Raw genomic sequence first — 23,392 nt, forward strand, 5'->3', positions numbered from 1 at the left:
TTATGATTTTGTAACTAAATCCTAAATTGGTAGCACAAGGTACATGAGTGATGCCATCTCCATAAGTCATTTACTAGCCTCATGGTCACATTAATTAAAAATATCTCCATTATGTGAATGAAATTTCAAACAAAGCAAAAATCTGTGCAAATGGCAAAAACTTGCATTACATATGAGAAAAAAATCGAGTAACAAAATATCATCGACACACAAACATTGAACGAAGAAATCCTAAAATAGAATCAAATTAGAACATAGATTTGAAAGATAAATATCACATTACTGAGTGATGAGGTAATTCCTGAAGTGATGCAGTGATGAAGATTTCTATCTTTTGTATAAAGGAGACATATACATCTTTAAGAAAGTCCAACAATGTATCTAAGAATTTATATTGTTGACTTAAACATAAATTTTCTAGTACAATTTGCAAGGAGTTTTACATATTTGACAAAACTTCAAAAATTGTATGACCAGCTAAATAAACGATTCCCTTTTTTGCAATGAGTTTCGCCATTAATGATAACCGATGTTTCTTTTTATCATTAGGCTCATCGTTTTCATCTTCAAAATAATGGGATCAAACACACTTGAAAGTAAGTTCGTATAATACTCAAAATCATGTTGTTCTACAATCACATTGTCGTCAAGCCACAGTAAGACCGAATCAATTGTGTTATCGATCACTTCCTTGTCTTCTAACGAAAGCTTCATCATAATCTCCTTATCGTTTATGGCATTCCTCATGTTATATGCACACTTCTCCAATGCATTTCTTGTTTCTACCTTCTTCCTATACATCTTGTCTTCATCCTTGTACTTCTCAGCTTCTTCGATCATCCTCTCAATCTCTTCTTTTGACAGCCTTCCCTTGTCATTTCTTATTGTCACATTCTTTTTTACTCCGAGAAATTTTTCGGTGGCAGAGACATGCAAGATGCCGTCATTATCAATTTGGAAACTGACCATGATTTGAGGTATACCTGCCGGAGCTGGGGGAATTTCCAAAACAAATTTTCCTAGCAAGTTGTTCCCCATAGTTATTTTTCTTTCACCCTCGTAAACATGAATCAAAATATTGGTTTGGTTATGAAGATGTGTTGTGAATACTTGTTCCATGCTGGTAGGAATTAAGGTATTCCTAGGAATCATTGTTGACATGATTCCCCCATGTTTCTCCAATCCAAGGGATAAAGGAATGACCTCCCTCGATCGCAAAACGCTAACCTTTTCACTAAAATCACCATTCAATATTGATGCATGGACAGCAGCACCACATGCAATAGCTTCATCTGCATTTATGCTTTTGCATAACTCCTTTCCTTCAAAGAAATCACTCAATATTTGTTGTACTTTTACAATCCTCGTAGACCCGCCAACAAGGACAACATCATGAATACTACTCTTGTCCAACCCGCTATCTATTAGACACTTTTCCGCAATCTCCATACACTTGTTGAAGTGATTATTGTTGACTTCTTCAAACTTTGCTCGACTAATCGGTGAGAAGAAATCTATCCCTTGATGCAAACATTCTATCTCAATTGTGGTCTCAGTATTACTGGAAAGTATCCTCTTTGCTTTCTCACATGCAGACTTCAACCGTCTAAGGGCTTTTCGATCTCCACTAATGTCAATTTTATGCTTCCTCAAGAACTCTTTCACGAAATGGTTCACCATTGTGTTATCAAAGTCTTGTCCCCCGAGGTGAGTATCTCCAGCAGTGGCTTTAGTGGTGATTCCATTCTTATCGAATGTGAGAATAGACACATCCAATGTACCACCTCCTAAATCAAAAACAAAAACATGTTTATGGTCATGATTAAACGGTTTCTTGTCAAGACCATATGCAATTGCAGCTGCTGTAGGCTCGTTGATTATTCGCATAACGTTGAGACCTGCAATAACACCTGCATCTCTAGTAGCTTGGCGTTGCGAGTCATTAAAGTAAGCAGGAACAGTTATAACGACATCCTTCACTGTTGATCCAAGGTAAACTTCTGCAATCTCACGAATTTTTGTCAATACCATTGATGATATTTCCTCAGCAGCAAAATGTTTTTCCTCTCCATTGTAATTGACAACAATATTGGGTTTGTCATTTATGCCACCAATTACTTTAAATGGCCACAATTTCATATCACTCTGAACTATAGGGTCACTAAATTCTCTACCAATGAGCCTCTTCGCATCTACAAAATCACGAAAAATAACAGAAAACAATCAAGAGTTATATGAACTGTCTGGAAAAAATTATGATAAATAACAAAACAATCACCATATTTTTTTAAAAAATTAGGTCAAATGCATCTAAAGATCTTTAAATTTTTCGTTTTTCCCAAAGTCATCCTTTAAGTTTCAAAAGTCCTAAAGTGGTCCTGTAAGTTTCAAAAGTCCCAAATAAGTCCTTTTAATTTTTTAATCGTTTCAAACAAGTCATTTTAGAGGATGATGGTGATGATTCAGATGATAGCAACAAAGAGCATTATCCACCATTTGCCATGTCTAAAAAGATGACTAATTTTAAGTGGGTGTTAGGAGCCAGATTTGGTACCAAAGATGAGTTCAAAGGAAGCAATTACCATCTATGCTATCTACGATAGGACTTGTTTGAAACGATTCAAAAACTAAAAGGACTTATTTAGGACTTTTGAAACTTAAAAGGACCACTTTGGGAAACCTAAAAAAATAGGACTTTTGAAACCTTAAAATTATGATAAATTTACAATCTAAAGATCTTTAAATTTTTTTTTTTTTGAAAGATCTATATTAGATATGCCTTAAAAATGTTCTAAAAATTGTAAGAATCCACTTTAACTTTTTTGGAGTTCATATTCAAGAAAGCCTAAAAGATGTAGTAATTAAGTTTAGAAGCATTTACCATAAACAGTGTTGGTTGGGTTGCAAGCAGCCATGTTGAAAGCAGGATCACCAATCATTCTTTGAGAGTCAGTGAATGCAACATAAGAAGGTGTTGTTCTATTCCCTTGGTCGTTCACTATCATCTCAACCCTATCATTCCTCCACACTGCAGCACAAGAATAAGTTGTTCCTAAGTCGATTCCTATTGCAACTTTCTCACCTTTTCCTGGCATTTCTTTCTTTGCAATCACTCACAGGTAACAAAGTTTTGAGAAGGAAATATTCAATGATGAGAATAAATCATTGTTTGACTTGCTTGGATAAATGTAAAGGTTTGTGCATATTTATAATATTATTAGTCTCACTAGCACAAAGAATGAATCGTTGGTTGACTTGTAAAATTTCTTACTTTTGGTCAACATCGATAATAGGGTTATGCTTTAAAGTATTTCAACTCTCAAGCTTAAAACACGGATAAAACACTCATTTCAAAAGAACTCTAAACAATCTCTCAACATTTAAGTGAATAACAAAAGTTTAGCATTTTTTTTAGATAGACGAAATGACAAAGGTATCATAAATTTACACATATAAAGTGGAGACGTCGTTATAACGTCCGGCCAAACAATTTCAACACTTTTTGCCTGTTGAACTATGACGTATGTGACACAAAAGTTTAATTTTTTTTTTTTTGGGTTAAGAAAAGTTTAGTATTCTACTAATTGATAAATGAGAGATGCTAAAATTATTCAATTAATAATACTCGTTCTGTCTCAAATTATAAATTTAAAAAAAAAATTGTTTTAAATTATAAATTGTTTTACAATACCAATATGACATTAATTTAATTTTTCAAACTATACTTTAAAGTTTAAACTACTCATTAAGCTTTCTTATATCTAATCTTTAATTTATCTTTTTCATACTATTTCTCTGAGGAACAAATGAGTCTACAAGAATTATTGTATTTAGTTATAATATAGACTAAATACATCAACCTTTATTAATCTATTTTTTCTTATAAAAAGAGCCAAAGAGAGTGTTTATTAAGGAGATTATTGGAAAGTCTTCTAATTTCTGTTTTATATACAATATTGATTGCTTTTTTTTTTTTTTTTTATGTTGTAAATTGGTTGAAACAATTTAGAATTTGGGACGAGGGACTAATTAAACTTACTTTATAAAGTGATCATGAAGACCTTTTCAAAGCAACAAGGAAATACACTCTCTTTTTTTTCTTGGTGTTTATACTTTATACTCAAGTAGTCAAGTTGACACTTACGTCATTAAATGTGACTCAGTCAACCAATAAACATTTAATTAAAAAAGTCTGGCCCAGTTGCCTTCATCCAACAATTTTTTTTTTAAGAACACAACTTCTTATTTTTGAAATAAAAAAAAATGAAATTTTTTCTTAGTACAAACAATCAACCCACACACTGTTCAATCCAACCCCACACTGCCGGCAGCTTTATTGCTATCTCTACCTACTTTTTATAAATTGATTAAACAGTGACCACCGTCTTGTTCAATGCTCCTTCAGATACACGATCAATGATCCACTGTTTGATCATTTCGTACATAAATATAGTTGGGTTTAATCGTTAAAATTAACCATGCAATATACGTGATATATGAAAAATGGTACAGTAAGATACACAATATGTATTCAAACATTGTTATTTAATAAGTAGAGTATCGTATCCACAGAGATTGTCCTTTCGTCTGAATAATTATTGTTAATTATTTTTGTAAGTTTGACGGTATAAAAGTTAGGTTGCAATTTTTATCTGTTTGCAACAGAGCGAACTTACCTGTTTTTGGTTGCAAAAAAAGTAAGAAGCGGTTAGGATTCTTCGAATCCCCTCTGTATATTTGTTGTTTGATAATAAGTAATATAAATTTCGCGTTTATTTATTTTAGGTAGATTATAGAAGTGATGAGATCATTGGGAGTTCCTACTTAGGTAAGGCACGACCACCTGACCCAATGGGCATCATCCATTAGGTACCTAATTAGGCCTAACCCTCCGATGGCTAACTGCACCTGCTGATCGCACGGTGATCCTTACGTGCGGGGTCTTGTAATTCAAAGGTAATTGAAACATAAACTTTATATTGGTTTTCCAGTGTTTCCCAAAGCAATGAAGGCCAAGGTTCCCTTAGGTCTGTCCATCTATGTATCTTATGACACTCATAGCACACGCTCTTTATACTTTCTTAGTAATTCTACAAACGAACAACCCTAATATATTAGGTTATAGCTTTAAGTCGGACATCTAAGTGCTTGTTTCCCTAATTACTAACCATTTAATTCCTAACTTCGGTAAGGCACCACCCGACCCAATGGGTATCATCCATTGGATACCTACGTCTAGGGTCAACAATTCCTATGGTATCTTTGTCATTTTTAGGTCTTTGTCTTCAAATAACTTGCCTCGGTACTTTGGAAACAAAATTCCTCCCATTTGTAAGTCCTATGAGACCTCTTGAATCTTCTTTCTTGTTTCTTGAATCTTCACAATTCTTCGGATGTTCTTGATGTGCCGATTTGCATGATTTATTCATGAATTACTTCAAAAGCAACCTAAAATTGCTTTTTTTCGTAAAAAACTAGAATTTACAGACTCAAATATAGAAAACATTACAAAAGTCTCGAAATCATATGCAATCATTCTAATAATCCTCCTTTTTGCTACTAAATCCTACTAAAATAAACTGAAAAACATGCTAAGAATAATGTAAGAAGACCTATCATAAGCGACCACCGTGGGGCAAGGATCAAACGATAATCAAGTACCATGGGTTCGAAGTGGGATGCTGAGAAGTTTACCAGAGATAATGATTTTGGGTTATGGAAGGTAAAGATGGAACCAGTGTTAATACAGCAAAAGTGTGAGAAAGCTTTGAAGGGTGAAGGTGTGTTACCGGTCACGATGTCACAAACGTAAAGACCGAGATGGTGGACAAGGCTAGGAGTGCCATTGTCTTGTGCCTCAGGGATAAAGTTTTGAGAGATGTAGCAAAGGAAACAACTGCTGCATCTGTGTGGTCAAATTACAAAGTGCTTTGGTGGTGTGTTGTTGGTACGATGAAGAAGGTGATGTTTCTCACCTTGGGAATGATGCCTTATAGAGCGGTGATCGTCTATAGAGACGTTAAACACTCAACATCATTCTGGAAAGGCGGTGGGAAGAATACTCATGGTTAGTCTGAAGAGGCGGATGTAAGAATACTCATGTTCAACCTTTGAGGTGGAGTTTCAAGGTGAAAGTCATAGTGGATGTACGCGTTTGCTAGTTCAGGTAGAGAAAACTCAGCTTGTGGTGGAGTTGATGACATCGGGAATGGTACGACGATGGAGACCTTGGGTGCTAGGCTCTAGTTGTGAGCAAGAGAATTCTTCAAGAAGAAGGAATGCATTCTAGAGTTTAAAGAATGTATGGAATGACTTATAGGATTACCAGAAAAGACCAAGGGTAATTGGAAGTAAGTGAATCATCAAGAAGGCGGAAGGCTTTCCGATGGTTGAAGTGGTTATGGTGTAGACTTGTGGAACTACCTAAAATTCCTAGTGTAGTTGGATGCAAGGATGGTCTTCATGAAGGCGGAAGGCATTCCGATGGTTGAAGAGGTTGTGGTGTAGACTTCTGGAACTACCTAAAATTCCTAGTGTAGTTGGATGCAAGGATGGTCTTCAAGAACGCCGAAGGCATTCCAATGGTTGAAGAGATTGAGTGGAAGCTTGTGGAGCTACATGGTGTAGTTGGAAGCAAGGGAAGGTGAAGCATGGAGAGAGCAACAAGGTGGTTGATGGTTAAATTGACATCATCACAAATTTAGAGTTAAGGTGGAGAATGTTGTAGAAGTGACTCAAAATTGAATTTCTACTTGTGCAAAATCGGCGCCCGATATCTCGCTTTAGCATAAAAATAAAATATATTTTTATGGGCTGGATTTGTTCTAATTTTATGCGGGATACTTTTACTATAGATATAAATCTTGTATCAGAGTAAACCTGGAGAAGTAGAGAGCCAGAAAACAAGGGTTTAGAAGCCAACACTAAAACTAGGGTTTTTAGAGTTTACTCTTGACAACAAACTTTAGGGTTGCGACTTGAGATTGATTCACCTTGGAGAAACACTATTAGGATTGAGTCACTTGGTCACGGGAAGAGATGGGGACTTTAGGTAGAATTATGTTTGAAGACTAATTATTGTAACCTCTTTTGATATCTCTTTGTAAAGTTACTCGTCATTATATGTTCTCTCAATTTCATAAAGAATACAAATTACAAATAAATCACATATGCAATAATCTCATATCATTATTTAAATCACGTATATTATAATTTAAGAAACAAAAACCTTGGAGGTTGGGAAACTTTATTATGGGCCTCACGCACAATCCAATGCGACTAGTACCTTGAGCAACCTCTAAACCGTTATGCATAATCAGTTACGGGTAAAAAGTTATAGGCTATCAACTACATGTATATCTGTAAATGTTAAATTTTTTGAAAGCAATAACACATCAATTTTTCATTCTAAACCTTTATCACATTCTATCCATTCTAAAATCCTAATTCCAAAAATAAAATGATCCATTATAGTATGAATATATTCATTAGAGTCCTATAAACCATTTGGATCCTAAGCATTAAAAATATTAAACCTAAATATTCAAATCATACCCCGTGGCGGATTTACATAGGAGCCCATGGCTCCCCCAGATATCTAATAAATATTATATTAGGCATATTTCAATGGTTTCGCATGTGTCGTAGCAGAAATTGAAGGCTTTTTGTATCGTGAGGCCATGAGTTCGTGGCTCCTTTTTTGGTTTTAATAATGCCGTTTTGATTTTTATTCACAAAAAGTGTATCCCAAGATTTGAACCAGTAACCTTGTGGCAGTTATTATGCACAACAACCATCTAACCCAGACAACAATTTCTATCTACTCATGAAAACGCTTATCATATATACATGATATGAATATTTGGCTCCCCCTAAAAAATTGGCATTGATCATACCAGTGGCGGACCACTTGAGGACTGGGGATGGCCATGGCCTCCCCATTATTTTATAGAAATTATCAAAATACCCTTAGGTTAAAATGAAATTTACAACCATACCCTTGGGTTAAAATGAATTTTACAACCATGCCATCCCCACTTTTTCTAATATTAACAGAGAAGCATGCCTAGAATATGCAGAAGAAGTGGAGAAACTAGCAGATAAATTGATGGAAGTTTGAGGGATTTGGTATAAATTTTGTTTATGTTGTTGTGCGAAGGGTTGTCTTTGTTTTTGGTGTTTCCTTTTATTGATTTCGAATATAGCTCTTTGTTAGATAGTATTTCCTTTGAGTTTTTTACATTTTGTCTTTGCTGCACGAGTGCATGAGTTTACAATTGGGTGCTCCATATTTACTTTAAAAAAAAAAAAATTCCCTTTTACATCCTTAGAGTCATGATTAAGTGATTAGAGGCAAAATTGAGTAATAGTTTTTAGATATAGGCCGTTATAGTTATAATACAAAAACTTAGGAGTTTATCCCATTCTTAGTTTACAGGGTACAACAAATTATAATCATTGATGACAAGATTTAAGAGAGCTTATATATTGTTTAATTTATTGAAGAAATATTTTATTTCTTAATTAAAAATACAAATTTATTGTGTATAAAATTTGACCGGCTTCGATCCTCAATTTATGTATGTACAAAATTTAATTTATGATTTGATGAACCTTCACAATGTCATTGTTTATTAAGCATAAGTGGAAAAGAAACTAAGAAAAAAATTTACACCTTTTTTCCGTAACTATCAGACCTTTTATTCCACTACAATAGATAAATATGCAATATTTGGGAAAAATTTTAAATTTTCACACAGTATAAAATTACAAGATCTTAGTATCTTAAATTCATATAAACAAATTATTATACAAGATCTTATATGTTAATTTTGGTTGCGGTTATGGTGCATAAGGAATCCATAAATGGTTTCCGTGAGTTGTACTCCAAAACCATTATATGTACTTAATGGTTTCCAGCATCTTGCATAAATCATAATATATTTTGTATAAAATTATGCAAAAACCATTTTGTTGTGGAAATAATTTCTGTGAGTTGTACTCCAAAACCATTTCTGAATTTATGTAGGTGCATAAGGATTTCCTTATACACCAAAACCGCACCCGTTAATTTTCACACAGTATAAAATTACAAGATCTTGGTACTTTAAATTCATATAAAACTTGATTCAACCTTTTTTTTAGTCTATCAATAAAGATTAGCTAGCATATACATAGAGATACAAAAAAAATTGTTAACAAAAATGCAAATTCTTCTGTAATAAAAATTCATATCAACATCTCATTATAAATAAACAACGTTTGTTGCTTCTCTCGTATATTGGAAGTTTTCACAGAAGTCTCTCTTTTGGTTTTCTCTTTCGTTGGTGAAGATCACTAACGAAGAAGCTTGAAGTGATTTTGGGGAAATATTATTACATCATTTTGGTCAAATAATAGTTTACAAGTGAAACACATAAATATGGTCTAGATTAAGCTTTTCTATTAATGTTTTTCCATTTTATTAATCTAATTTAAGCTTATAGTAAAAAAAATTGTATGGGTCTTTAAATTTCCTATAGAAAATCCATACCACTTTTTGAAAAATGATTCATTCCAGGCATGCACAGGAGTACCATAAACTCTAATCCAGGTGCCCCTTTCATATATATCATCCTCATGCGACCATTTATGCAAGTCCGAGAACAACATACCGAAAAAGTGGAGAGCTTCATTAAACACTTTCCATATATCATCACCCCCGGTACATCATTCACCCTTTGTTGTAAGGATAACTATGAATCTCCGTTCACCACCTTTAACACCATACTACCATTAGCCCACAAGCGATCCTCCGGTTTTGAATTATACAAGAGCATACCAAGATTCTCAACAGGTCGCGGAATATCACTATCCTTCACCTTCTCCACCTTCGAAATCCACACCTGCTTCCTTTCCTCCACCTTCTTCCCTTCCTCCACTCTATTCTCATCCTTCTTTCCCACCTCTCCCTCAGCTTCACATTCCTTTTCTTTTTTAATTTTTAATTTTTTCGACTTATTTTTTTTCTTCCTCTTCCCTACATGAACATCCACCGTTGCAATCCTCTCAATTTTTTTCTCCTGCCTATCTCTTTCCTCACCCTCCATCTTACCCACCCTCACATTTTTTACACCATTGCCATGAGTTAGCACCACCGGTGTAACCACCCCATCCTTCCCATCACCACGCCTAGAAACCCTAACCTCCTCATCATGTTGCGCGAACCTATCAAACCTAGCATTTGGAGCCCAAACTCGAAAATCACCAATCGAGATATTATTCAAAGCGTGTTCTAATTTGTCTCTATTCTTCACATACTCAAATCTAACGAGACCATAGACCTGACTGCATGAATTGAGTTGTCTGGCAATATAAACATCGGACAAAATACCACATACCTCGAAAAATTGCCGTAAACGGAACACTGGCATAGCTTCTGGAATATTAGTAAAGTAAAATGTAACCTTTGTGCCTTCGTATCGATTATTTACGTCCAAAACAATACCATGCTGCACCAGTGCACCGTGCCTGTCAGTTTCCTTAAGTCCTTCTGTGTGTGCAAATCGACAATCATGCCAAACCCTAGAGTACCATCATGAATCCATTTCGACCTCCCCATATGCGAATCGAATCTTCAATGCAGCGCTGAAACCCTTGACCTGTCCCGTCCTCGATCCTCCGGTTGCGTCGCTTTCCTCTTCCTAGACCTAACTACAGACCAATCACTCCTATCCCCCCAATATTTGCCACCCAGGCTGGACCCCTATCCCCCCAATGTATCTCTCCTCTGGAGATAAGCTCCGGCGCAGTTGCCACGGAACAAACGTAGGCCGGCCACCACGAAAGCTCACGTCGCTCTCTCTCATTTGTTTTTTCCTTTATCATGTTCTTAGTTTAGAGGGTATAAAAAAATTCAGTAGGAAAGGTACAACATGAAATATCAAAATCATTGATGACAAGATTTAAGAGAACTTATATATTTTTAATTTATTAAAGAAAGATTTTATTTCTCATTTAAACATTTCAATTTATATAGCATAAAATTAACTTAGGATCTAATTATTGTGTACAAAATCTGACCGGCTTCGATTCTCAATTTATGCATGTACAAAATTTTACTTATGATTTTAACAAAGTTGTTTGGGCCTCAGTGACAAGAAGCTCATTCCAAGGACATACCCGGGAAATACCGAGTTCGATTCGCAGTGGAAACAACGTTTGACCAGTGCGCATGCCTCTACGCATGAGTCAGATTAGTTGTCCAACTTTGGTGGGTCGGAGACCGGTGCGAAAACCAAAAAAAAAAAATTAATTTATGATTTTACGAACCTTCACAGTGTCGTTGTTTATTAAGCATAAGCGGAAAAGAAACAAAGAAATTTTTGTACACCTTTTTTCCACTGACAATGAATAAATATGCTATAATGAGTTATTAAAAATAATCAGGCAAAGATTATAATTTTCACACAATATAAAATTACAAGATCTTAGTATCTTAAATTCATATAAACAAATTATTACATTGAAGAGCTTTAAATTCATATATAAAACATCATTCAACCTTTTTTCAGTCTATCAATAAAGATTAGCTAGCATATACATAGAGATACAAAGTTTTTTGTAAACAAAAATGCAAATTCTTCCTTCATTAATGAATATATACATTGTAAGTTTTCACACAAGTCTCTCTTTTGGTTTTCTCATGACTATATTGAATAAGAGACCTAATGTGAAGATCACCAACGAAGAAGCCTAAGGAGATCATTTCTTCTCATTCGACTCAAAGTGATTAGCGAAACTTAAATTGTATATGCTGAACTATTTCATCTTGGTGGTCGATCATTGGGATCTAATGAAAATCACCAAATATTGCTTAGTTACCCTTTGCCTCGACTTAGACTTCACAAATATTAGAAATGCAATAGCTCTTTCTTTTGCCATTAAGTCTTGCCATCAACTAAAGAATCTACAAATTTATAGAAATATTACAAGGATATGTTATATATATACCTGACATCTATGTAAATGTGAATTTACTGGTCCAAAATTCAGACTTACAATATAATATTTAATCAAAAAAATCACACTTGTTTAAAGATTTACGGTACTTATTGCTTTGATAAACAATTGAGAAAAATATAACAAAGAAGGAAAACAAATATATGTTTTCACCAAAGATTAATTGATGTTGATTTTGATGATAAAATTAGTATCATTTACTAAATCACCCTTATTAATTATAGTTAGTGAAGTAGTTAAGTTGGATGAAGTTCAATAAATAAGGGTATTATAATGAAAAAAATAATAAATGCTGCATTGGTAGTCTAAAGTGACAATTTTTTTGAGAAAAAGAAAAATGGGTAAAAAGACAATTATTGTGAGATGGAGGGAGTATTATTTTGGGCAAATCTTATTTATAAAAGGTCTTAAGTTGTCTTAAACAGCTTTTTGGAGCCAAAAATTGAGGTTAATTTTGTCATTTTAATATTGACGTCTCATTATTATTATTATTTAATATATATTTAAGCAATTGAACAAACTTTTGCTAAATTTAATATTGACATCTCATTATTATTATTATTATTATTTAACATATATTTAAGCAATTGAACAAACATTTGCTAACTTTGTGCCATAAACTACTAAATACGTTTTTTTTTCTTCCATAATCTTAGTTTGTTATTTGGTAGTGCTATTTTCTCTATTTATTTGGCAATATAAACACCGATCCCCATATGTTTTTTTTTTTTGTTTTTGTTAACTATGTTTTTCTAAACAAACTTTTGCAAAAAAAAAAATTCTCATTAAATTTATACCACTAAAGAAAAGAAAAAATCTCATCTAACGTTTGTCTTTGGTAACTAACTCTGTCTACATATGTGCCACTTTATGCCAAACTAATCATCTCTCAACTCTCTAAATAAGTAACATCAAATAGTATTTATAAGTCACTTCATCCTTCATCCTTCGATTAAATCATCTTACTTCAAATTAATCGTACGTCCTATTTTTTTGATTAAACCAAGTTGCTTATAAATCCCAACATTGAAGAATGTTGCACCTACAAGAAAGGGTATGCACTAACCTATCGTTATTACACATATATTATATATTGATAATTATTGGAATTTTGGGATAGAATGGAAACTGGCAATGCATCTTTGACCTAAGGGGTCACCCAAATGACATCACAATCTTCACTTTCTCTTCATAATAATCTTAGTTTGTTTTCCATTAATTGTTTGGATACAACTATATAAAATGAATTATCTTATTTATAATTGCTTCAATATTTTGATTCTTATTTTGGGAAAAAATTTTAGATTCTTATTTTGGGAAATTTTTTTAGATTCTATTTTTTGTTACAAATTGTAACATAGATTCTATTTTTTGTTACAAATTGTAACAATTGGATGCACACTTTTAAAATTGATTTTTTTTTTACTTCTTAAAAAGTCTATAACAAATAGACTCATCAAAATAGAATCTAACCTTTTTTTTTTTCTCTTCATAATAATCTTAGTTTGATTTCCACTAACTTTCCTAATTTGTTGACCTACCCTCATCTATTGTTTGTTTTTGTTAAGTAACTTTTCCTAGATATGTGGCACTTTATGCCAAACTAATCCACTCTCTCTCTCTCTCTCTCTCTCTCTATATATATAAGTGGTCGTCTTGGGTGGTGATTTCAGGCAAATTCTTCCGGTCATTCCAAGAGCACCAAGACATGATGTTGTTGATGCTAACATTAATTCATCGCGCCTTTGAAAACATTGTCGAGTCTTAAAATTGACCAAAACCATGAGGCTTCAAATTGGATCTTCATGTTCTGATGTCAATGAACTCAAAGAGTTCTCTGACTGGATTTTAAATGTTGGAGATGGAAATATTGAAGACAACAATGATGGTGAAGCTGAAATTGAAATACCAGATGACATGTTGATCAAGAACTCAGGTGACCCAATTTCTTCAATTGTTAATAGCACATATCCATCACTTTTGGAGAATATGAGTGATATTTCATTTTTTTAAGATAGGGCAATTTTAGCACCTACCAATGATAATTCACTGAACAATTACATTTTATAGATGATTCCTGGTGAGAAAAAAAAACATACTTAAATGTTGATAGTCCGTCTACACATGATGAAAATATTAATGGTCCTGATCAGATTCTCACTCTAGAATTTTTGAACACCGTCAAATCTTCAGGTTTGCCAAACCATGAGTTAAATCTCAAGGTTGGAGTTCCAATTATGTTATTGAGAAATATTGATTAGCCGTTAAGATTATGCAATGGTACGTGCCTTATAATTACGCAAATGGAGAATTTCGTACTTGAGGCAAAGATAATATCAGGAAACAGTATTGGATAAAAGGTATATATCCCAAGATTGAGTTTGTCTCCATCTCCATCTCCATCTGATACAAAACTTCCTCTCACGTTTCAACGTAAACAGTTTCCTATTATGGTCTCATTTACGATGACTATCAATAAGAGTCAAGGACAATTTCTTAAAAATGTTGGAATATATCTTCCAAAACCCATATTTTCACACGGACAGTTATATGTTGCTCTTTCACGCGTTACTTCACGTGATGGGCTGAAGATGCTGATTTGCAATGACGAAGGACGTGTCTCCAACAAAACTAATAATGTTGTCTACAAAGAAGTCTTTCAAAATTTAAGATAGATAATTTACACATATACATATATTCGTATATATATTCTATTTGTTTATTGTTGTGCGCATCTAGCTATGTTTTTCAAAGCACTTTTATTTAAAATAATGCCTTTCTTTCGATCTATATATATATATATATATATATATATATATATATATATATGTGTGTGTGTGTGTGTGTCTGTGTGTAGACGCACGCATAGACGCACATGCGTGTGTAAGAAATAATATTTAGAATTTTGTTGTTGACAAAAAAGTCAAAACTTATCAACTAAATTCTTTTCACATATTAACAATATGTTATGCATTTTTCTTATACTTTTTTTTATATATTGTTATGTAATTTGTATTTCTCTTTATACCTTCTACCATTTAAAACAATCGTGTATAATCATACAAATTTATTTTATTTCATGCCAGGTTTATCATCATCTTTATGATGAATTTTTGATTTGGAATCACCAAAAGTCATGGACACAAAAATGAGTTTTACCGATTCAATTGTTGAGAATTGACACGTCTTTATCATCCATAAATTTGTATATTATTACTCAAAACAAACTTATATTAGTAGTTGCATTTGGTTATTTTTATTTGTCTATCCGATGTGATAACGAGAATTCTAAATTACTTCAAGTTTTTATTGGTTTTATTTTGGACACGTTAATTCATGCTCACTTATGTTGGAACAAAGTGTGTTTCACAATGAACCTTAATGAGTTTTGATGATAACAAGGTATTAAAAATTGTCAATTGGTTATTGCTAATAATTGTTCAAGTGTACAGGACCAAAGGCTAGTCAAGTAATTTCAATAGGTCTTGGAAGAACAATAGAAAGCAAAAGAATTCTAAGCATTTGAAGAAAACTGCGTCTGAAGCTTAAAGTGCTTCTGAAGCTGAAGTGCTTCTGAAGTGATGATGTCATCAGAAGCAGAAGCTCATCAGATGCAGAAGGTCATCAGAAGCAAGGTTTTCATCAGAAGCGAAATCAACACCAGAAGCTACATATAATCCGTAAATTCAAACTGAAGATCCAAAGTAGCTGTTTCTCATTTCAACCTTATCTAAGAAGAACGAAGAATTGAAAGGGAGGTATCAACGGTCATTTGGATAGCACTGAGTATTTGTCCTTCGTTAACAGAGTTGACAAAGTACAAGTGTACAACCACTACCTCCACTACTCTATTTTTGTCCACGCTACAAGACAAGACAACAGCTATGCCTGCAGAATTTGTGCCTTCAAGATGGGAATGAATTTGAAGCTAATTCTTCAAAGGACTACACCCAAATCAGGCAAAGGATTACTGGTGAATGATCAAAGGATTTCAAATGACTCTTTAGACGTGCTAATTATCTCAACGTCTCTTTCACGCCTCTATATAAAGGAGTGAAGACTTGAAGATTGTAGATAGTGATACATAAGTTAAAAAGCGCCAAAACTCTGTCAATTTGATTCTACAAAGCACACTGAATTTCTGCACTGATTTGATACATCTTAGAAATTCAAAAGTCTAGAGTCTTTAACGTATTGTATTGTGAACACCACTGATTGTATATCAAGTGTTCAAGTCAAACTTAATTCTTTGTATTTTTGTTTGATAAGAAGTCTCTTGCCTGCGTGCTTGAGCATTAGAAGTCTCTTGCTTAGTGCTTGAGCATTAGAAGACTCTTGCGTGTGTGCTTGAGCATTTTTGTGAAGTCTCATACTTAGAGAGTATTAAGCATTTGTAATCTTTGTGATTATAGTGAAATCTCCTTGGAAGTGCAAGGGGGACTGGACTACTTCCGTGTTGTGGAAGGAACCAGGATAACTGCTTGTGTCTTTGTCTTTCTTTTCTCTGCTCTGATCCTTTCCGCTGCACATCTGATTCTGATCATTTCATCAGAAGCATTCACAAACTGCTTCTGAAGTCTTATCAGAAGAAGAATTTTTAGAGAGAAAAAGAAAACACAATTCAACCCCCCCTTCTTGTGTTTTTCTCACCTTCAACTTACAACTATTATTGTTTCATTTACGATTACCTTATTTATTAATCAATGTCATATCTAACTTCCCGTGCATCGCATGGGTCTAAAACTAGTAATAGTTTAAAAGTAAAACACATAAATATGGTTTAGATTAAGCTTTTCTGACTCTACCAAAAAAAAAATAAGTTTTTCTGTCCTCGTGAGCTTAACTCAGTTAACTTGGATAATACATAATATATTTAAGGTTCGGGGTTCGAACTCCGACCACCACAAAAAAATATTAAGCTTTTCTATTAATTTATTTTCCATTTTATTAATTTAATTTTAGCTTATATACAAAAAAAAAATTGTGTGGTAAAAATTACTTAAAATTTAAACAATTTATGTTGAATACTAATTCGCGTACTAAAGTGGGTATCTTTAAATTTTCTATAGCTTACTTGGAACAATTTTATCATCATTACATGAATTTCATATGATAAACATTGACTTACGAAATTTAATCTAAAATGCTTATAATGATCATGAAAACATGGGTAAGGCTACGGTAGGAGACCTATACCGTGAGAGAGCTTTTTTTTTTTCTTCCTTTACAAAATGAATATGGATCCTAGGATTTAGTTTATTCAATTGAATGGTAATGATTTACAGTAGAGGTGACCTAATTAAATGAAGATGATTTTTTTCACAGATTCTATATAACTTTTTCTGGGTTGAAATTGGGAAACTCAATAGTCATCTCCATCCCACAAATCCTCATACCCGAATTCAAAGCAAACTACATAGTCATCATGAAACACAGAAATCCCTAAGTCATGAAATTCTCAAATGTTATATGTCCCCAGTTTATTTAAATCACGAATTTGTCAAACCCACAAATTATGAAGTTGGAAATGTCTATGAGAAGGGAAGAAGAAGAGAAAAAAGCAATGAATTGAAACTTGTTAACGAAAAATTGAAACTTGTGATGTGTGTGGGTTATGGTGTTTTTGATGTGCAACAACAATGGTGGATGTGGAAGAGGTTAGAGATGAAGCTGGTGATAGAATGGTAGCCTTGGGATTATGTAAAAAAGTGTTAAAAAATTAAAATCTTTAAGCAAAATTAAACAAATTTTAATTTATAGGGACTAAAACATGTCAATTTTGTTTTTCTTGAGGTCTAAAAACAATATTTAATATATTTATCGGGACTAAAAACTTATTTTACTTTTGTTGTGTATTGACCATTCGACTAATAATATTCAATTATTTAAAAAAAAAACTCATAATATATTCTTATAAACGTGAATGTATTTTCAACTTCCTCGTTATATTTTTCTAAAGAAAAAAATGAAGTCATTATATTAATGGTGTTCAAAGGAATAGCAACGATGTTGTAATCATTACAGATCTGATGGGAAAATAATTTTTTTTTATTTAAGAGGATATTCCAAGATTGTCTTGCCGTTAAATGAATAATTTAAATAGAATTTACCTACAACAATAAGTTACCAAAGTACAACCACCACCAAACACAAGTTATTTTAATAGCAAAACTTTCGTATAGTCTCCTACCATAGAAAACCTATTCACATCTCCTACCTTAAACGGCACCATGAAAACATGTTTTATTCTTCATATTTAGCTTTGATTAATTTTTTTATTGATAAAAATGACTGAAATAAATTAAGAGATGTTTACAACTAAATGTAATCATCACGCTAGCCAATCGGAAAGGATTGTGATTTGTTTGACCACCATGTATTCAGTCGGCGATTAGGGCTGGGGAAAGTCCGGAACAGTTATAAACCATTAAGAAGTTTGTAAAGAATGCATTAAACATTTACATTACTATTAAATTTTATATAGGCATAGTTCATCAACATAATTTGATTCATCTTAACTATAGCAACTGTTATGTGAAATATGGTTGTGTTGCTTCAAGACGACATTCTTAAATTTAAGAATTCTCATTTTATAAGGTGTTTTTTTTTTTTTTGACAATCAGACATGCATTTCATATATTAGAAAGCAAATCAGTACAAACAGCTGAAGCTGCAGGTTCAGGAACATATCCCACCCAAGAACAGGATCCAAATTGTTTTGCCATGCCAACAAGACAATGTGCAACAACATTCTTAGACCTTTTAACAGAGACTACATTACAATTGGGAAGCTTAGAGAGAATATCACTACAAAAATAACATTATCTACATCAGCTAAAAGGTTACGACCTTTGAGGCAGTTCACTGTTACTTCTGAGTCCGATTCAATGATGAATTTACCCTCTTGGTTTGTTGTTAGGATCCACTGGAGACACCATCTAAGCGCTAAAGCCTCAGCCAGGTTAGGAGACAATTGCCTCTTTTCCAACTTTGTTGCCGCAAATTCCACTGCACCTCTATTGTCCCTAATCACCATTCCGGACCCAACAGATTCGTCCTTGAAACATGCAGCATCCACATTCAATTGTAACGCACCCGATGGGGGAGGAGACCAGCTAGCAGGGGAATTAATCACCCGGCTAACAGCTGCTACTGTGATGTTAGCAGCATTAAACTCATAGATGAAATCCACAGCAGACAACACTATTTGGATCGGGTTAAATTGCTGATGTTGAAATAGTAATTGGTTCCTTCCTTGCCATATCTTCCATAGAGTAATGCCAAAAATCTGCGCAGCTAGGTGATCTTTCTTATTTAACCAATCAGACATCCATAATTTTAAACAACAATGGGATGGAACATGAAGGCCTAGAGTTAAAGAGAAACATGTTTGTTGGGAAAATCTGCAACACATAAACAGGTGTTCTGGAGTTTCCTCCTCTTCAAAACAGAGGGGGCAAATAGTATCATTAAGCACACCTTTTCTTCGCAATCTGCTCCTTGTTGGTAGAATGTCTTTGGCCAACCTCCAGAGAAAATTCTGAACACTAGGAGGAGCTTTCATCCTTCAAATCGCTTTCCAAAGTTCTTGATCATTTGAGGATGAAGCTTCTGGACACTCCTTTGAATCAGTCTCTTTGATGAGATGATGGGCTGACCTCACTGAATATCTACCATTCTTCTCCTAGTGCCAAATTCTTTTGTCTGCAGGCAATCTCCAAGATAATGGAATATTGAGAATCTGTTTCGCTTCAAAAGGTGAGAATACATTTCTGATAAGGTCCCTCTTCCAAATTTTAGTTTCAGTATCTATCAGCTCACTAACACGCGCTTCAGCAGCCAAAAACACATTGGGGCTACAAATTTTGAAACCAGCCTGGTTCGATAACACTTTTTGACCATCACCTATAGACCATCTAGCTCCCTTTTCAATCACATTTTTAGCGCTGAACATACTCCTCCATGCATAACTGGGTTGATAACCAATTGAAGCATCCATGAATTCGGTTATGGGAAAGTAACGACTTTTGAAAATTCTGGTTAGCAAAGATTCTTGGTTACTAATCATTCTCCAACACTGTTTCCCCAGAAGAGTGCTGTTGAAATCACCAAGGCCTCTAAAACCCATGCCACCTCTGTCTTTGTTTTTGCCCAGTCTATCCCAACTAAGCCAGCGAATCTTCCTTTGTTTTTCATCAGTACCCCACTAGAATTTGGCTAACATTGCTTCAATATCATCACAACACCAAACCGGGAATTTATAACAACTCATAGTGTATGTTGGAATCGCTTGGGCAACAGCTTTAATAAGAGTTTCCTTACCAGCTCTAGAGAGACATTTTTCTTTCCATCCCTTAATCTTTTTCCAAACCCGATCCTTGACAAAAGAGAAAATCTCTTTTTTTGATCTACCAAAAATCACAGGTAAACCAAGGTATGTTGAATGAGATGTCACAACCTTTACATCAATCCTATCACAGATCATATTTTTCTCAATTTCAGACATATTTCGGCTATATGACACTTCAGATTTTTCCAAGCTTACCGTCTGACCCGAAGCAATTTGGTATGAATGAAGGACATGTTTGATTGTGTCTGCTTCCTTCTGATTAGCTCTGGAAAATAGGAGACTATCATCTGCGAAAAAAAGATGAGTTATCTTTGGGGCACCCCTAGCAATCTGCAGCCCATGGATATTTTTGCTTTGTGCTTCTTTATGCAACATACCAGACAGAACATTAGCGCATAAAATGAAAGCATAGGGGGATATAGGATCACCTTGGCGGATTCCTCTTTTCGAGATGATGTTTCTGGGCTGCCCGTTGATAAGGAATTGATAGGACACTGTGGATATGCATTTCATAATTGTAGAAGTAAACTGTTGAGGAAAACCAGTTGCCAAAAGAGCTTTTTCTATGAAACCCCATTCCATCTTGTCGTATGCTTTAGCCATGTCAAGCTTTAAGGCCATCATAGCCTTCTTCCCTTTTGTCTTCTTTTTTAACCAATGAAAACACTCCATAGCAATGAGAGCATTATCTGTAATGAGTTGCCCTGTCACAAAGGCACTTTGTTCTTCATCAACCACATCCGGGAGGATCAATTTGATTTTGTTTGCAACGGTTTTGGTTACTATTTTCAGAAGTTTTAACTCAACTGACCAAATGCCAAAATTGTTAAGCCGGATGCCATGACCGGGGTTCGAATCCCGGTACATCCACTTGTGTGTGTGAGTTTACAATAGCTTTGCCTTTTCGTCTATTTATAAAAAAAAATTGTAAAAATGTGCATCAAAATCTTCATTTATTCCTTGCTTATTATCACTAACTATTTTTTCTAAAACCTCTTATCAATAAGAAAATTGAGTTATTTATAATCATAAGGTAACTTTTAATACTTTTAATTTTTATTTAATTATAGACATTATTACATTAAAGGTCATTTATTTTTTTTTTTTGTTACACTTAGGTCTTTTATCTCTTATAAAAGCACATATACATCTTTTTTCGCATTTTTTTTATTAAAAAAAATACATAATTTTATTTTTTAAAATATTTTTTTATTAAAAATGAAACAAATCCAGAAATATGATGAAGATGTTCATCATCTTCATCTTCTTCCTTTGAATCTTCATCATCTTCATTGAATCAAAAAAATTTCTACACAAATATATCTCCAAATATCATGAATGTTATATTCACCACAAATCTTCTTTTAAACACAAAAATCAAAACCTATAGAGAAAGAGATTTAGTTTCATCACAAAAAAAAAGATTTAGTTATATAAATTGTCACGCTTTATATTATTATTATTATTATTATTATTATTATTATTATTATTATTATTATTATTATTATTATTATTATTATTTTCTAACTCAATATTCAAGTCCGGCATAAAAATAACCTCAAAATTGAGAGCAGCTTTGCACATCAATTTTGTTGTTTCCAGAACAATCTTAAATTTCGTAAAGTATAACCCTTCCGCCAGTGACTAAGCCTCCACCATCTGCCTTGCAACATTTGTGAAATTAAGGTTTTGATTTTTGTGTTTAAAAGAAGACTTGAGGTGAATATAAGATTATTTCACGATATTTGGAGATATATTTTAGTAGAATTTTTTATTTTATTTAAAGAAGATGATGAAGATTCAAAGGAAGAAGATGAAGATGATGAACATCTTCATCATATTTTTGGATTTTTTTTCAGTTTTAATGAAAATATATTTTTAAAAATAAAATTATGTATTTTTTGATAAAAAAAAATGCGAAAAAAGATGCATATGTGCTTTTAAGAGAGATAAAGGATCTAAACGGGAAAAAATAAAGATAAATGACCTAAACGGGAAAAAATAAAGATAAAGGACCAAAGTGTTACAAATAAATAAGATAAAGGACCCATAATGTAAAATTATATTTAGGTGTTCAATTTTAATTAATTTACACTACATGACTGTCTTAGAACAATTAAAATTTCACATCAAATTTCTTTCATCTGAATGTCCTTAAATTTATCAGTTATATTCATAAAATTTCTTCTTACCATTTTGATTGTTTAATTTTGTCGTTCCCAACTGCCGCACTTTTCAATTTTCGTGAGAATCATCGTCATTCGTTTGATTTTAAATATCGTGAGAATTGCCTTTATTTCCAGTACCACATCAGGTATGGTGACTTGATTTTTCTTTTTGATTTGATTTTTCTTGGTTCTGAGGTAGTTAATTATAACAATTGAGTAAGTCATCCGTTGTACTTTGAGGACTGCTAGCAGGTGTTGCCGCTGTGATGTTGTGGGAGTTTGCTAGCATTTCTTTGGTTGCTGCTGAAATGGTTATGTAATGAGGCTTTTGTTCTTTTGTTTGGACTTAAAGACTTTTGCTGATAGTGAGGCAGGTCTATGCGTATTAACATATTTTATTAGGTTGGGTGCTTAAATAAAAAAAATAAGTCACGATACCTGACGCGGTTCTAGAAACAACGACAATTCTCACTATAATTGGAAATTGCGGCAGTTTGGAACGACAAAATTGAACAATCAAAATGGGAAGAAGAAGAAATTTGATCAATATGGAAGAATAGAGAAGAAGAAATTTGAATGAATGAGATGTTTTTGTTCTCACGTTCGGTGTTCTGGAATCGAAGAAATTTTATGAATGTAAATGATGAATTTAAGGACATCCAGATGAAAGAAATTTGATGTAAAATTTTATTTGTTATAAGTCTTGTAGTGTAAATTAATTAAGATTGAACACCTTAACATAAAAAATTAAATTAAATCATTTTCTGTTTCAAAAAAAAAATTAAATAAAAATTAAAGTATTAAAAGTTACCTTAAGATTAAGATTAACTTTCCTTAAAAAAAATAAATTAAGATTAACTCTTTTATTTTTAGA

At 33.2% G+C, this 23,392-nt stretch overlaps 2 protein-coding genes across 3 annotated transcripts; both read right to left on the bottom strand.

Moving 5' to 3' along the window:
- Positions 1–378: 378 nt before the first annotated feature.
- LOC25495969 (heat shock 70 kDa protein 18) lies at positions 379–3,185 on the bottom strand. The gene is made up of 2 exons (XM_013596235.3): positions 2,882–3,185; positions 379–2,192 (listed from the first exon to the last, which is right to left on the bottom strand). The coding sequence occupies exons 1-2, from the start codon at positions 3,093–3,095 to the stop codon at positions 517–519; spliced, it is 1,890 nt and encodes a 629-aa protein (XP_013451689.1). The 5' UTR covers positions 3,096–3,185; the 3' UTR covers positions 379–516.
- Positions 3,186–18,676: 15,491 nt separating this feature from the next.
- Positions 18,677–21,065, bottom strand: LOC112422521 (uncharacterized). Of its 2 annotated transcripts, none has more exons than XM_039827196.1 (2): positions 20,779–21,065; positions 18,677–20,637 (listed from the first exon to the last, which is right to left on the bottom strand). In XM_039827196.1, exon 2 carries the CDS (start codon positions 19,562–19,564, stop codon positions 18,773–18,775), a length of 792 nt encoding a protein of 263 aa, XP_039683130.1. In that variant the 5' UTR covers positions 19,565–20,637; positions 20,779–21,065; the 3' UTR covers positions 18,677–18,772. Both variants share the same exon structure in this region, with proteins under 2 accessions (XP_039683130.1, XP_024641304.1).
- Positions 21,066–23,392: the final 2,327 nt, after the last annotated feature.

This window comes from Medicago truncatula, chromosome 6 (assembly GCF_003473485.1).
Source record: "Medicago truncatula cultivar Jemalong A17 chromosome 6, MtrunA17r5.0-ANR, whole genome shotgun sequence".
NCBI classification, from domain to species: Eukaryota; Viridiplantae; Streptophyta; class Magnoliopsida; order Fabales; family Fabaceae; genus Medicago; species Medicago truncatula.

Excerpts from the sequence above, each read along its gene's own strand:
- LOC25495969 (XM_013596235.3), bottom strand. The coding sequence starts at position 3,095 with ATGCCAGGAAAAGGTGAGAAAGTTGCAATAGGAATCGACTTAGGAACA. Across the intron at positions 2,193-2,881 it reads CCCAACCAACACTGTTTATG|ATGCGAAGAGGCTCATTGGT; the intron begins GTAAATGCTTCT and ends GTGATTTTGTAG.
- LOC112422521 (XM_039827196.1), bottom strand. The coding sequence starts at position 19,564 with ATGAAAGCTCCTCCTAGTGTTCAGAATTTTCTCTGGAGGTTGGCCAAA.